The sequence below is a fragment of the Vicia villosa genome, linkage group LG5 (genome assembly GCF_029867415.1).
Source record: "Vicia villosa cultivar HV-30 ecotype Madison, WI linkage group LG5, Vvil1.0, whole genome shotgun sequence".
In the NCBI taxonomy this organism is placed as follows: Eukaryota; Viridiplantae; Streptophyta; class Magnoliopsida; order Fabales; family Fabaceae; genus Vicia; species Vicia villosa.
Window position 1 is genome coordinate 134276154 of NC_081184.1, and position 15397 is coordinate 134291550.

General features: G+C 36.2%; 2 protein-coding genes across 3 annotated transcripts; one reads left to right on the forward strand and one right to left on the reverse strand.

Annotated features, from left to right (window-relative positions):
- Positions 1–4152: 4152 nt before the first annotated feature.
- Positions 4153–9391, forward strand: LOC131602582 (probable receptor-like protein kinase At1g49730). The gene is made up of 9 exons (XM_058874732.1): positions 4153–4525; positions 6095–6643; positions 7081–7371; positions 7514–7775; positions 7856–7908; positions 8117–8184; positions 8288–8377; positions 8559–8643; positions 8725–9391. Exons 1-9 carry the CDS (start codon positions 4450–4452, stop codon positions 9267–9269), a joined length of 2019 nt encoding a protein of 672 aa, XP_058730715.1. The 5' UTR covers positions 4153–4449; the 3' UTR covers positions 9270–9391.
- Positions 9392–11785: 2394 nt separating this feature from the next.
- Positions 11786–15071, reverse strand: LOC131602583 (uncharacterized). Of its 2 annotated transcripts, XM_058874733.1 has the most exons (3): positions 14955–15071; positions 14767–14856; positions 11786–13746 (listed from the first exon to the last, which is right to left on the reverse strand). In XM_058874733.1, the coding sequence occupies exon 3, from the start codon at positions 13719–13721 to the stop codon at positions 12126–12128; it is 1596 nt and encodes a 531-aa protein (XP_058730716.1). In that variant the 5' UTR covers positions 13722–13746; positions 14767–14856; positions 14955–15071; the 3' UTR covers positions 11786–12125. The 2 variants fall into 2 exon arrangements, with proteins under 2 accessions (XP_058730716.1, XP_058730717.1); XM_058874734.1 differs by lacking the exon at positions 14955–15071 and having other exon boundaries at positions 14767–14948.
- Between the last annotated feature and the right edge of the window lie 326 nt (positions 15072–15397).

Below are 15397 nucleotides of genomic sequence, written 5' to 3' on the forward strand. Positions count from 1 at the left end.
TTAGACTTGAATGCAGGTTTGGAGAACTTGCCCTTCTGACATGCTTAACAAAGAGCATCTGATTTGTATTTCAGATTAGGGAGTCCTCTGACCAGATTTAGTTTGTTAATCTGAGAGATCTTTCTCAAACTAGCATGTCCTAATCTTCTGTGCCAGACCCATTGCTCTTCAGAAACAGACATAAGGTAAGTCACCTTCTGCTTCTCAAGATCTGAAAGATCAATCTTATAAATGTTGTTCTTTCTCTTGCATGTAAATAGGATTGAGCCATCCTTTTGACTTACAACCTTGCAAGACTTTTGATTGAAGATTATATCATAACCATTGTCACTTAATTGGCTTATGGACAATAAGTTATGCGTTAATCCTTCTACAAGAAGTACATTAGTTATGGAAGGAGAGTTACCAAGAGTTATGGTTCCAGAGCCAATGATTTTGCCCTTCTGATCTCCTCCAAACTTGACTTCTCCACCTGGTTTAAGCACCATGTCTTGGAATGTAAACCTTCTTCCCGTCATGTGTCGCGAGCACCCAGAGTCCAGGTACCATGACATTTTGCTTTTTGTCCTCTTTGCAGCCAAGGATATCTGCAACAGAAATTATCTTCTCCTTAGGTACCCACATTTTCTTGGGTCCTTTCTTTTTAGTTCTCCTCAAGTTCTGATTGAACTTGGGTTTAGCATAATATTTGACAGGAGGAACAACATGATATTCTTTAGGTTTGTCAGCATGATATTTCTTAGGATGTGTCACATGTTTCTTGGTGTGAACAGTGTTAAACTTCTGTGCATGTGAAGTAAGCCTAATATCATGTGCATGGCCATATTTGAACTGATCATACAATGGCTTGTATGTGATCTTCAGATCATCAACAAATTCAAACTTATGTGAGGTATCACCCTCATAGCCAAAACCAAACCTTCTGTTTCTAGAAACACCATATATCATAGAAGCAAGATGACTTCTGTCAATACTTTTAGATAAGAACTTTCTGATGCTCGAGTCATATTCTTTCAGAATATGATTGAGACTTGGAATGGATTTTTCTGTTTTGGAAAGAGATTCACTATCTTTTGATAGATTTAAAACTTTTTATTTCAGTTCAGAATTTTCCACTTCCAGCTTCTTAGTTTCAAATTCAAACTGCTTCTTCAGCTTTTTGTATTTGATACTAAGATGAGCCTTGAGTTCCAGAAGTTCAGTTAAACTGGAAACTAACTCTTCTCTAGATAGTTCAGAAAATACCTCTTCAGAATCTGATTCTGATGTAGATTCTTATCCATCATGTTTTGTAGCCATCAACGCGAAGTTGGCTTGTTCTCCTTCAGAGTCTGAATCTGCTTCTGATTCAAAATCATCCCATGTTGCCATAAGACCTTTCTTCTTATGAAACTTCTTCTTGGGATTCTCCTTCTGAAGTTTTGGACACTCGTTCTTGTAATGTCCAGGCTCATTGCACTCATAGCAGACAACCTTCTTCTTGTCAGATCTTCTGTCACTAGAAGATTCTCCTCGTTCAAATTTCTTTGAACTTCTGAAGCCTCTGAACTTCCTTTGCCTGCTCTTCCAGAGTTGGTTTACCCCTCTGGAGATCATGGACAGTTCATCTTCTTCTTCAGATTCTGATTCTTCAGAATCTACTTCTCTAGCCTGAAAAGCGTTAGTGCATTTTTTAACATTAGATTTTAATGCAATAGACTTACCTTTCTTTTGAGGCTCGTTTGCATCCAGCTCTATTTCATGGCTTCTCAAGGCACTGATAAGCTCTTCCAAAGAAACTTCATTCAGATTCTTGGCAATCTTGAATGCAGTCACCATTGGACCCCATCTTCTGGGTAAGCTTCTGATGATCTTCTTTACATGATCAGCCTTGGTGTAGCCTTTATCCAGAACTCTCAATCCAGCCGTTAGCGTTTGAAATTTTGAGAACATCTTCTCAATATCTTCATCATCCTCTATCTTGAAGGCTTCATATTTATGGATTAGAGCAAGAGCTTTAGTCTCCTTGACTTGAGCATTTCCCTCATGGGTCATTTTCAATGACTCATATATATCATAGGCAGTTTCCCTGTTAGATATCTTCTCATACTCAACATGAGAGATAACATTCAGCAAAACAGTCCTACATTTATGATGATTCTTGAAAAGCTTCTTCTGATCATCATCCATTTCTTGCCTGGTAAGCCTTACGCCACTAGCTTTCACTGGATGTTTGTAACCATCCATCAGAAGATCCCATAGTTCACCATCTAGACCAAGAAAGTAACTTTCCAGTTTATCTTTCCAGTATTCAAAGTTTTCACCATCAAATACTGGCGGTCTAGTATAACCATTGTTACCATTATATTGCTCAGTAGAGCCAGATGTAGATGTAGATGTGTTTATTGGATCTTCACCAGCCATCTTTTACTGAAGCGTTTTTCTCTTCCTGAATCTTTTCTAAACACGGTTAAGTGCTTGCACCTTAGAACCGGCGCTCTGATGCCAATTGAAGGATTGAAGGATAGAAAAACACTTAGAAAGTGGGGGGGGGGGGTTGAATAAGTGTAGTCTAAAAACTTTAACGATAAAAACAAATTGCATAGTTATTTTTATCCTGGTTCGTTGTTAACTAAACTACTCCAGTCCACCCCCACAGAGTGATTTACCTCACCTGAGGATTTAATCCACTAATCTCAATAGATTACAATGGTTTTCCACTTAGCCCACGACTAAGTCTTCTAGAGTATCCTGATCACTCTAGGAACAAATGCTTAGACACAAGCTAAGACTTTCTTAGAGTATCCTGACCACCACGTGATCACTCTAATTACAACGGCTTAGACACAAGCTAAGACCTCATAGAGTATTCTGATCACACTTGATCACTCTAGTTACTTACAAATTAATGTAATCAATTCTAAGAGTATTACAAATGCTTCTGAAAAGCTTTAATCACAACAGTGATATTTCTCTTAAAGTTTAAGCTTAGTCTCACTAATATATTACAACAGCAATGTAGCGAGCTTTGATGAAGATGAAGTTTCTGAGCTTTTAGTTGAACAGCGTTTCAGCAAGTTATTCAGAATAGGTTCGTTCAGAATTCGTAACCTTGCTTCTCATCAGAACTTCATACTTATAGGCACTTGAGAAGATGACCGTTGGGAGCATTTAATGCTTTGCGTATTCCGTACAGCATTGCATTTAATGTTTCACGCTTTTGTCAACTACCTCGAGCCTTGTTCACGCTGTGTCTACTGACGTTGCCTTTAATAGCTTCTAACGTTCCTTTTGTCAGTCAGCGTAGCCTGCCACTTGTACTTGCTTCTGATCTGATGTTTGTGTTTACAACGTTTGAAAATCATCAGAGCCAAACAGCTTGGTGCAGAGCATCTTCTTATCTTCTGACCTTGAAGTGCTTCTGAGCGTGATACCATGAGAACTTCAGTGCTTCTGCTTCTGAACTCAAGTTCTTCTGATGCTTCCATAGACCCATGTTCTGATTCTGCTTCGACCATCTTCTGATGTCTTGCCAGACCATGTTCTGATGTTGCACGCTGAACCTTCTGAGTCAAAGCTTCTGAGCGCTGATTTGTGCATACTCTATATATTTCCTGAAAGGGAAATTGCAGTGCATTAGAGTACCACATTATCTCACACAAAATTCATATCCTTGTTATCATCAAAACTAAGAATATTGATCAGAACAAATCTTGTTCTAACACCTTCATGCTAAGCTGATGGCGCTATATCATGGATTACGGGTGGCCTGAGAACTTAACATCAAAGACCTGACGTGTTATTTTGACTCCAACTCTGCTATCAAGCTTATCTCAGAGTCTATTAATGTTTGACATCACTATGTCGCAATTATTCACAACATTAAATAATTTCTTTTTAGGGAATGACGATTTCAACTATTTCATATTTTTACGAAGAAATATTGAACTTTCAAAGAATCTCTTGTTGAAATCATCACTTTCTATCTTGCTAATGTTAGTCCAACTTTTTTTTCTAGATATTTTTTTCTTCTCTTTTTCCCGGTTGTAAAAAAAAGAGTTTGAACTTTGAATTTCTTTTTGTACATTTATACTGACTCGGAACTACTATCACATGAATAGTTGAGAGGTTGTGACATAACAGTACCACAACATAACAGTACCATAACAACAAAAAATGAAGGGTACCCTATGGCCCCAGAACCCTGAATTAAATAAAGGTATACCCCACAAAACCATCAACAAAATTTCTTCTTGTTCTTCTTCTTCACACCACAAATAACACTACAAAACCTCCTCTCTCTCTCTCTCTCTCTCTCTCTCTCTCTGAAAAGTCTCAAACCTATTGCTTGTTGCAACACCCTATTCAACAGTATTCCCAAAATGGGTCAAGTTCAAGTACCTTCTTCTTCTAAACACTCATAAATTCTTTACTCTACTTCCATCTTTCTCCTTCTTTTTCAACTCAACAATGTTTCTCTACAAATTTCCCTCTCTCTTAGGATTGTTACATTTTTTTGGAATGCACCTCCCTCTCCTAATGGCTGGTTAGTTCACTCAAAACTTCATTCTTTTCTTATCTTTTGCTTCATTATCTTTAACCCCTTTCCCCCTTTTTTTACTATGAGAAACAAAACAAGTGCATTTATTGAATGGCTATTCAATGAACCTTGTTCTATCTGATTCTGATTAGGTTGCCCCTTTTGCTTGCATTCATGACCTAATCAAACTCATTCTTAGCTTTTGTTTGGTACATTACTAGAATTTTTCTCTCACCTTCTTTCACTTTTTTTTTGTCTTTTCTGAAATAAAGTTGCTTCAACTAGGGAAGAAGTATATTCATCAATTTGTAGCATTTAGTATTAGAATGAATGGTTGGAGAAATCAGTATAGGAAAATTTTGGGATACCCTAGATTTATATAGCCTTGCTCAAAATGGTAATTTTTGCCTGCATTTAATAGTAGGAATTGGATAAGTCTATACCTGCTGCATAGTTTGCATTTTCTGTTGTACCTTTTACTGGTGTGAACTGTATAAAATTTATGTTTTTAGTGTAGGTCTGGTTTTAATTTTGGATTGCGCAAAATTGATTATGATTATGTGGAGAAGTGATTTTGATATGTTTGGATGTCTCAAAGTAGAATTGATTTTGCTTCTAGTATTAATTCTAACTAAAAACTAGGATGTTTCAACTTTTGACTCTAAACATTATTTTCATATTTAAATTTATTGTTCAACTCATTTTTACGTGAATCTTTTCAAACATAAACGACTTCATGTTTGACTCATTTTTAACTAAAATCAATTTTGTAAAATTAATTCATTCGAAATCTATTTCCGTCACTGCTAAACCACACACACTTAGGCTATGTTTGGTTTCAATTTTGGAAGAGGAAAAAGTGATTTTAGAGATGCACAATTGATTTTGCATTGATGTAACAATCATAAATAACTTTTCCTTCAATTCACTCAAAATCAATTTTCACCACCGCACAACCAAACATACGCTTAGACTTGTTATGAAATTTAAGGCATATAATTCGGGACACCAAGTCATTGGTGTCCTTGAGGAAATGTAATCTACTATCTTATTTTGTTCCTCTAATTATAACAATGCTATGAAGTAAAAAATGGTCTATAAAATCTTATCTAGTCCAGGTTTCTTCAAATATTAGTATTTATTAGTTTTGAGTTCATTTTCTAGTGTGTGAGATAATGTCAAAATGTATGTTTTGGCTAAATAAGTCACATGCCTATGAACATCAAGCTTAGAGATTTATGTGAATCCAAATCAGTAATCCAAATCACTTGTATGTTACTGGAAACGGGAAAAGCAATAGGAAGAAAGAAGCATGTATTGGAAAATAATACGACGAGAATTTCGTAAAATTAAAGGGTCTTCTTGGAGTATAGCTTCATCTTCTCCATCCCGAATATTCTCACTCACAGAAACAGTCTAAATATTATATCTTGAGAATTGCAGCTGCATATTAACCTTGTGAGAGTTATTATGAATAGGCGATCTTTAAAAAAGTACTGGTAATAAAATGTTGGCTGTAACAGATTATAAATGTGATTTAGTTTGAGTGATCTGATATTGCTACTCCTTTTGCAGATTGCCCTTTGGATTTTACTGCTTCAAACTTTACGCTGGCATCCTCTTTATGCTCTGACCAAGGTCAGCGAGGGAAATGTTGCCGCTACATTAATGCTAATATTGCGATTTCTGTTGCTCGTTTTGCTAATGCAACAAGCAACCTAGGGGTTCCTCTAAATACCTCTGATATCTGCCTCCAAACTATATCTCATACCCTGCAACATTATGGGGTTCCACAACTTGCAACAGTTTTCTGTGGATTCGGGACAAAAATTCGTGTTAATTATGAGTGCAAGGGTCGAACTAGTGTCATGCAGATGCTGCAATCTCCCAGATATGTAGACGTCACGAAGCATTGCAAAGTGCCACTTGGAAAGGAAAGTAATTGTAAGAAGTGCTTAAACGCCAGCATTGGTTATCTGCATCATTTAGGAATTGAAGATAATATTACATTGAGTACATGTCGTGATGCCTCTTTTACTGCACTAGCAAGCCAAGTTGATGAGAAGCATACTACTGACATTGCAAGTTGTTTCTTTGGCGTTCAAGGACTTCTCGGGCCTCCTGGTAATAACAATTTTAAATTACAAGTTTTAATTACAATTATTGGAAAAAAACCAAAATCCAACGTAGATAGATAGAAGGCCTGGTAAAAATTTATAGAGACATCCTTCACCTTATAATGTGTTTTTGTAAGGATCAATCAAGTCCAATATAAAAATATAATATGATGTCAAAGTTTGATTACGATCCAGTGACACCCTTCACCTTACAAATCAATTTTGTATGGATGAATTCAGCTCAATATATGAATCCAAGCATGGAAGAACTGGATAAATTGCAACTCTTATTTTTTCCGCCATTAAATGTTAATCCCACAGCTGTTTCTGTGGAGATTCCTTTTCAAAGACCAAAATATACATTTAACATATACATGAAAGTCTGTAAATTGTTACCGTTTGAGTAAAACTTACCTAATCATATTTTTGCAACTGTGATGCTAGTTTCAGAATCATCTCCGTTACCTGCTCCTGAGGTTTCTCCAAGTCCAGTGGTTGCTGCTGATAGCCCAAGTCAACTAATGTTAGATCTACCTTCTAAGGGAAAACACCATTCATATCACTTGACATTAGTTCCATGTATTGCTATAGCAGTTACCGCTATTGCTTTTGTGATGCTCATAGTCTTGATAGTTCTAATTCGCCAAAAGAGCAGAGAGTTAGACGAGTCTGATAACATTGGTAAACCCCATTCAAAAACCTTACCTTCTATGCCAACATGGAAATTTCAGGAAGGTAAGGTTCTGATTTATTGCACTTTTTTGTATTTACTTCCCTAAAAGTAACATCAAAACCAGCGCTTAATCTATTTTCCGTGGGATCATTTGCTTCCTGTTTGGGGTCGGTCTATTTTTTTTATTCTGGGAGGGTGGTGCAGGCTCTTCATCCATGTTTCGAAAGTTCAACTTCAAAGAGATAAAGAAAGCAACAGAGGGGTTTAGTACCGTCATTGGCCAAGGGGGATTTGGAACAGTATATAAAGCTAATTTTAGTGATGGCCAAGTTGTAGCAGTAAAGCAGATGAACAGAGTCTCGGAACAGGCAGAGGAAGACTTCTGCAGGGAAATTGAGCTTCTTGCTCGGCTGCACCATCGGCATCTTGTTGCGTTACGAGGCTTTTGCATCAATAAACAAGAGAGGTATCTGTTTCTACGTGCTTATTTATGTTCTTTGACAGCATATATTGATAAACCCAACCGTTATGCGCATGTAATGGCAGGTTTCTGTTGTATGAGTACATGGGAAATGGAAGCTTAAAAGATCATCTTCATTGTATGCTTCTCATCTATATATTGTTTTCACTACCATGTTTAAGATATTATTTGACTGGATTACGGACCTCTATCATATGCATGAATTCCTGTTCTAGAGGATCTTGTGTGCTTTTGTGCAGCATCTTCTAATTAGCATCACTTTTGATCATTCTGAACATCGAATTAATCCCTTAATCTCAAGTGATATATTTTGTTGAATTGTACAGCCCCTGGTAAAACGCCATTAAGTTGGCGAACTAGAATCCAAATTGCCATTGATGTAGCTAATGCATTGGTAATTTCTCTGACTATAGTTGATTTTGTTTTATTATAATCAAATAGTTTACTGCTTTTGATCCTTCATTTTATTTTTAGATCTGTTTTTCTCTCATGTGCAGGAGTACCTTCATTTCTATTGCGATCCTCCTCTTTGTCACGGAGATATCAAATCTAGCAACACTTTACTAAACCAGAACTTTGTTGCTAAGGTTGGATGATTCCCCAATTCCATGCCACCAGTTCTTTTAGCATTCATTTTGCAATGAAAGAGTTCAAAACACCACAAGATTGATATGATGTTATGTATGAATAATGCAAATCTACACTGTTCCATTAGATGCTAGTAAAGTTTAACTAATTCATTTTTCCCAATGTTGCACCATTTCACAGATAGCTGATTTTGGCCTTGCACAAGCTTCTAAAGATGGTTCGGTATGCTTTGAACCTGTGAACACCGAAATCTGGGGAACTCCAGGTATAAATCTTTCTTTCTTCAGCATGCTTCAAACCATCATCATTGACAACACTGATTTCTGGATGTTATACCGCATTCCAGGTTATATGGATCCGGAATATGTTGTTACTCAAGAGCTCACAGAGAAAAGCGATATATACAGTTTTGGGGTGTTACTACTGGAAATTGTGACAGGAAGAAGAGCTATACAAGATAACAAGAATTTGGTAGAATGGGCCAAACCATACATGGAACTAGAAACTAGATTACTAGAGCTAGTAGATCCTAACGTGAGGGAGTCTTTTGACTTGGATCAGCTTCAAACCGTAATATCTATAGTCGGGTGGTGCACACAAAGAGAAGGAAGAGCAAGGCCTTCCATAAAACAAGTCCTTAGGCTTCTGTATGAAACATCAGAACCAATGCACAGTGAGTTTCTACAAGCTATTGAAGATGAGGGGAGTCAGGGAAATGAGCAGAGAGGGAGAAGAAGCAAAGGGAAAATGCTTAGAAATGAAGGAAATTTTAACAGCGGAGACGGAAGATATCTAGCTTCGTCCTCGAGTACTTCTCGGTCATATTGTAGTAGAAGTTTTTTACTAGAATCTGGGTCTCAGCTGTCGTCACCAAATATAAATTCAGTCTGAAACAAGTATTGTTTACTGTCTTCAAATTTTTGATTTGTTAGAAGTAGGAAAAGCGTCCATATATGATTATGAATATTGGGTTGGGAGAGATGAGAAATATATAACTTTCTTTGCTTCTATCATCGCCCTGGCTTTGCAGTCCCATATAAACGTTTTAAAACCGGCTCAGATTGGTTTGTTGAACCGTTTGAATCGGATTGGTAACTGGTTTGAACAGGCTATTGGATCGATCATGTGATTAAACTGGTGGAAACAGGCCAAAACAAAACCCAACTGAAGAGGGGTTAATGCTTACTATTTTTTCAAGTAAAAAAGAGTTCTTTATAACTAATTGTTTCAAAAAACTAGCAAAATTTTACAGTTCAAAATCACTTTATCAAAGAGACACATCGTTTTTCCCAACAAAATATCTAGATTTCAATCTCCGGAAAAATTCCATGCATTGGTTTGAGTGTGTTTCATCACATGATGGTTAAAAATGGGGTGAATACAGATTTTAAAATCGGGGCAAACCTAATGACAAAATTTGCACCCTTTTAAAGTAACTTTGAAATTTTTTTTCATTATTAATAAACCATACATTACAAGTCATTTATAAATCATATTCACAATAGAACATACACATTAGTCATTCATTAATAAGATCGAATTATCAAACAAAATATTGGTAAACCATACATCAATATTCATAAAATACAATAAACCATACAAATTTTCAAAATCTTAATATCAAAATACAAATTAAAATATCAATACTAGATATATCTAACGCTCATTTTTATTCTATGTCTCCTATACTACAACATACATGTTATGCCACGCTCATTTTCGTTCTATGCCTCCTATAGTACAACATAAATTAAAATATCAATAATTAAATATCAATCTATGTCTCCTATACTACAACATACATGTTATGCCACGCTCATTTTCGTTCTATGCCTCCTATAGTACAACATAAATTAAAATATCAATAATTAAATATCAATACTAGATATATCTAACGCTCATTTTTATTCTATGCCTCCTATACTACTACATGTGTCACGCTCATTTTCTTTCTATGCCTCCTATACTACAACATACATGTTGTGCCTTTGCTAAGATTTGCATTTAGAATGACCATTAGGGATGTCAATTGCATCTGTTAATGGGGATCCCTGTGGGGAATATCTGTGCGGAGATCCGAAGTTGGGGATTTTTTTCCCCGCGGGGATGGGGATGGAGGGAAAAGTTCCCCCGATAACACTTTGGGGCGGGGATTGGGAAAGTATCCTCCGTCCCCGTGGATTCCCCGACTCCGAAGATATATGTTAATTTATATATTTTATATATTATATAATTATATAATTTTACAATGTATTAGAAAATGAAGAGTCATTAGAAGTTATAGATTTGTCACACATAATCAACCACTTGCGCTGGACAACATCGGTATTGTGGTAGTAAATTAGTGGAAGCACGGTAGCAAGAAGTTATGTTACTATTTATTTATTCTTACATGAAAAATATTAGCAACATCAAGTTCTTTTGCTTTTTTATTTATTATTGATGCAAGATGTATTTTGATTTTTTTTATAAAATAAAGATGCAAATATATGCGTTTTAAAAAATACAGAAAAAAAAAACAAAATACTAGAGTCATAGTTTTGATCAAAAAGTGTAGAAATTTTCTTAAGATTCGATCTCCGTGGATATCCGTGGGGATCTGTGGGGATGGGGATGGAGGGAAATATTCCCCCGTGGCGGGGATTGGGGATGGGGACTAAATTTGGGGGCGGGGCGGGGAGTGGAGAAGCATCCTCCGAACAATATCTGCCCCGTTGACATCCCTAATGACCATCTAAGAAGGAGTGCCTTCTTGAAATTCGCCCTTAACTATGTTGTGCCTCTTATATTTAGTCTTAGAATTACGGAAATTTATTGGTCTGATAATGATAATAATATTGGTCGTGAATAATTTTTTTGAAAAAAAAATTGTGACTAATAATGAGATATTAATTTTATATTTTCATTAAAATAATAATAAATAAAAAATCACTAATGTCATATCAATGAATTGGGTCAACAGATCCGCGGATTGAACGGATCTGCAGATTGAGAAACTCAAATTCCAATACTCTAACTAAAACCATACTGGGTTGGTAAAATATCCACGAAAATAAACAAATTACTAATAATTTATGAATTGAGTTTGGGTAAGTGAGTTAACCTGCCCTCATGAACACCCTTATCCCAAAATTTTCTAAAAAATTACACTGATTTGGATTTATGACTAATAGAAAACAATTTTATTTTGAACACGATAAAATTAGAGATTTCTTTTATATTGGGTACTTTAAACCATCAATGATATCATATAGTATTTCCATTTAATAAAAATGTATCAGCAAGTTTTTACAACAATCACAGTTAAGGTCAAAACCAACCAGCTCCAACTAAACATGTCAAGTGCAAAACCATAAATAAAATGATGTTAAACTATTAATTAATATCTTATTAAAAGCCAAGATGCATGTAAAAATCATATATCAGTATCCTGATTGGATTTAGGATATAAGTAAAAATGCCTATTACTTTTACAAATTCCGCAGACACAATACAAGGAGCACAGAAAATTTTACAAGGTTTCAAATACATGCAGGACAGTGACTATAAAAAAACACATACGCCCAGCATATCATGTTTACAAAATATATAAGAAATAAATTAACTGAAAAGATGTATGTCCTGACCCTTGGTGGTAAAAGCTGTTCACTTTCGATTGATTCCTTTCCTTAACCGGTGCTCGTAAGACATTCATCAGGATTTGCCTTACAAACACCAGAAGGTTATAAAACAAAAGCAATCAGTCTCTTACTGAAAACCAACTGCAGACAGGAATTTCCTCTTGCTTACTGGTTCCTCGTGCATTATTACCACATCACTCACTTTCTCCAACAAATCCTCTAACTTGTCCACACCAAATTGCTGATATTCCAACTGTTTCTTGTATCGTTGCTTGTATACAGCCTCGAAACAACTTAGAAGTATCCGACAGGAATAGCTGACCAGAATTTCCTGCAGTTCGCACTTAAACTGCTCAAGAACACGGCCATCAATTTGACATCTGCCTGCTCTCCCCTTATTACGCTTTCCTGTAAAACTTCTTCCATCATGTTCTTCTAGGACTACTCTTTCTTCATCTGACAACTCATCCGAAGAGCAACCACCGAGGACACCATTTGCATTCTCTTCAAGTGCCCCTTTTCCCTTCTTATCTTTTTTTGCAAGAGTCAGCGGAGGAGCACTTGCGCCTCCCTTTTTGTTTCTGAGATACACAAATCTGCGAGCCCCTTTCCCTTCCACAGAAATGGCATCATCCATTTTTTTGAAAAGATCGACCAACTTAAATGCCCCATATTCAGATATAAAAAGTGGCTTACTGTAAACTTTCTGGTACTCTGCTGGAACTCGGACCAAGGGCAGGCATCCACCAGATAGTTCGAGCAGTCTTATTAACTGGCCCTTGAGACCATTTAAATCCCCGGGCTGTACCCATACCTGGCACTCAGTATTGTCGCTAGAAGGCATAGGTCCTCCAGCATCATCATTCAATCCAGATGGAAGGCTATATGATCTCATAGATGTTGGCAAGTAAGACATGTGTGGTGGGTTATATTCAGATAGAGATTGTGATACCAACGAAAACTCTCTTGAGTTGTAATAGCTCTGTGACATCCCTCTATAAACTATTGCTTCTTCTTCATTTTGTCCTTCACCGTTATCATTGATATGGCATCCCATCAAATATCCAGCAAGCTCAACTGAACTTCCACGTGGTTGCGCCAACATCTTTGAGGGCGGTACAAAACCTTCTCCACGAGCTACAATAGGCCAGTCCCAGACAAATTTACCAGCATTGCATAGGGCAGATGAAACACCAACCCCAGCGGGGATGACAAGAATTATAGTGTATCCCCGTTGACCAAGAATGTGGAGCGCTGGAGCAAAATCAACATCTCCAGAGATTAGCATGATCGAGGATGGTGGAGGATTGTCAAGAGCAAATAAGAACATGTCAACCAAGATTGCTTTGTCAGCAGCATCTTTTCTCCCATTGGGAACATCAATGAGTTTAACCCCGGTTCTTTGACAGCCCTCTCTAAGTCGCCTGGGGAAAGCATTGAAATCCCCATAAGCAGAAAACATCATAACAGCTCCTTTAATTACTGGATGCACTTGCAGAGCCATTCTTATATTACCAGCTACATCTTCTGGGCGTACATCACTTGGAACAGGACAATTTTCAATATCCCAAAGGATAGAAACTGGGCCATCTAAAGAGCTACGCTGTTGCTGGCTTAAAGGACATTGAATCATGCTTGCATTTGATTCAGTATTATTTTTCCCCTTCTGCTCCAAGGAGTCTGTGGACATTGTTGGTGTAGATCTGCCACTTGGGTTAGCCATCAGTGTACTAGAAAACCAGAACTTCCTGCATAGAATAAGTGACACAACATTAAACAAAACAAAATTTCAGAAACAACGCCTTACAAGAGAGTGAGAAGGAAATACAAGACCAAAAACAGGCGTAACCATCACACCATAAATATTAAAAACAAGACCTGCAGAGCTATGAGAGACGTGTCTTTTTTTCTTCCAATCAGAAGAAGGTTAAGAATGTTTTAAAAAAAAGGCTATCAAGTACTAACACAAGCTACCAAATTGTAATTAGAATCACTAGAACAAGAATCAGAGATGATGCAAGGTGGCATGATATTAAAGACTAGGGCTATGTTCCAATTAATAGACTAGAATAGATCAGAATGGAATGGAGTGAAACGGAGCAGAATGGATCAAATATTCTATTCTCCTATTTGGGTATTTTTATTACTTTGACAGAGTGGAACATAACTAATTAATTCACTCCATTGCATACACCCCAAATTGAAGAATTGGATAGAATATGATGAAATGGATTCCATCAAGTTCCAGTCCGCTCTATCAACTATTTTCAAATCCAAACAATAGAATCTGATTGCTTACCACTCCATTCCATTCATTCCATCAAATACCACCAATCCAAACATACCCTAGAAGATACTTAAATCAAGAGCCCAAAATCACATCAAGACCAAAATTAACAGCCCAAATCAAAAGAAACCTACTTTATGCAACTTCTAACAGTTATCGTTACAACAAAGCAATCAAAACAAGTAACTGCTAAAAAAAAAAGCAAGTTCCACAAAACTAGGTCTAGCAAGGTAAAATCTTTACAGCAAATAAATTTAAACAGAAAGCCCCAATTAACAATCCAGATTTCCCATCTATATGGTTACTTAGCATACACTCATCTAATCAGAACCAATCGGAACAATAACAAAAAAAACCATATTTTTCTCATAAAAAGCAGAGAGCTCAAAACCCAAAATCTCAAATTTAACCTGATGTATAATATATATATATAAATTAATTCGAAAAAAAAAAATAGTGAAGATATTAAGGAAAGAAGTACCAATAATTAGTAGGAGTAAACGGAGAATTAATGGAGAATCAAATACGATGATGTTCCAGACGCATATGAATCCGTGATTGAGGTGTTGTCCTGTAATAAGAAGCGAGTGATTGATCAAATCCCGAAGAACATTATCGTACAAGAAAAGCAAGATATTTAAGCATCGGAGAGAGAAAGAAAGAACGAACCTGGTGTGGGTGTAATTTCGAAGAAACAAGATTTAGGACAGAGGTTGGGTTAGGTCGGTGGGTTATTATGAGAGTGGAGATAGTAAATGGTGAGGTGACTTCAATAGTAAGGAATTATTTATTATTATTATTTTTTTTTTTGGTTACAAAATTATTTATTATTTTATTTATATTGTCAATTTGTTTTTTGTTTCTCCTTTAATAAATACATTGTCTATCAGTTTTAATGACTTATTAGAATGGATCAACCCATTTAATCGTAATTAGTTTAGTAGACAAAATATGTTTTAGTGGCTTTTAATAAATTGTGAAGATTGATTACATATTCTATATTCTGAAATCATGAAGCAAAGGCGAAAAGAAATTGTGGCGTAAAACGTAAGACATAAAAGAGTGAATAATGTTGTGTTGAGAAAATACAAATATAAAAATTGTAATATTTT

Bases quoted from the DNA above. Each gene is read 5' to 3' on its own strand.
- LOC131602582 (XM_058874732.1), top strand. From the start codon at position 4,450: ATGTTTCTCTACAAATTTCCCTCTCTCTTAGGATTGTTACATTTTTTT. The intron at 7,909-8,116 runs GTATGCTTCTCA...TGAATTGTACAG, and splicing joins CTTAAAAGATCATCTTCATT to CCCCTGGTAAAACGCCATTA. The intron at 8,378-8,558 runs GTTGGATGATTC...ACCATTTCACAG, and splicing joins ACCAGAACTTTGTTGCTAAG to ATAGCTGATTTTGGCCTTGC.
- LOC131602583 (XM_058874733.1), bottom strand. From the start codon at position 13,721: ATGGCTAACCCAAGTGGCAGATCTACACCAACAATGTCCACAGACTCC.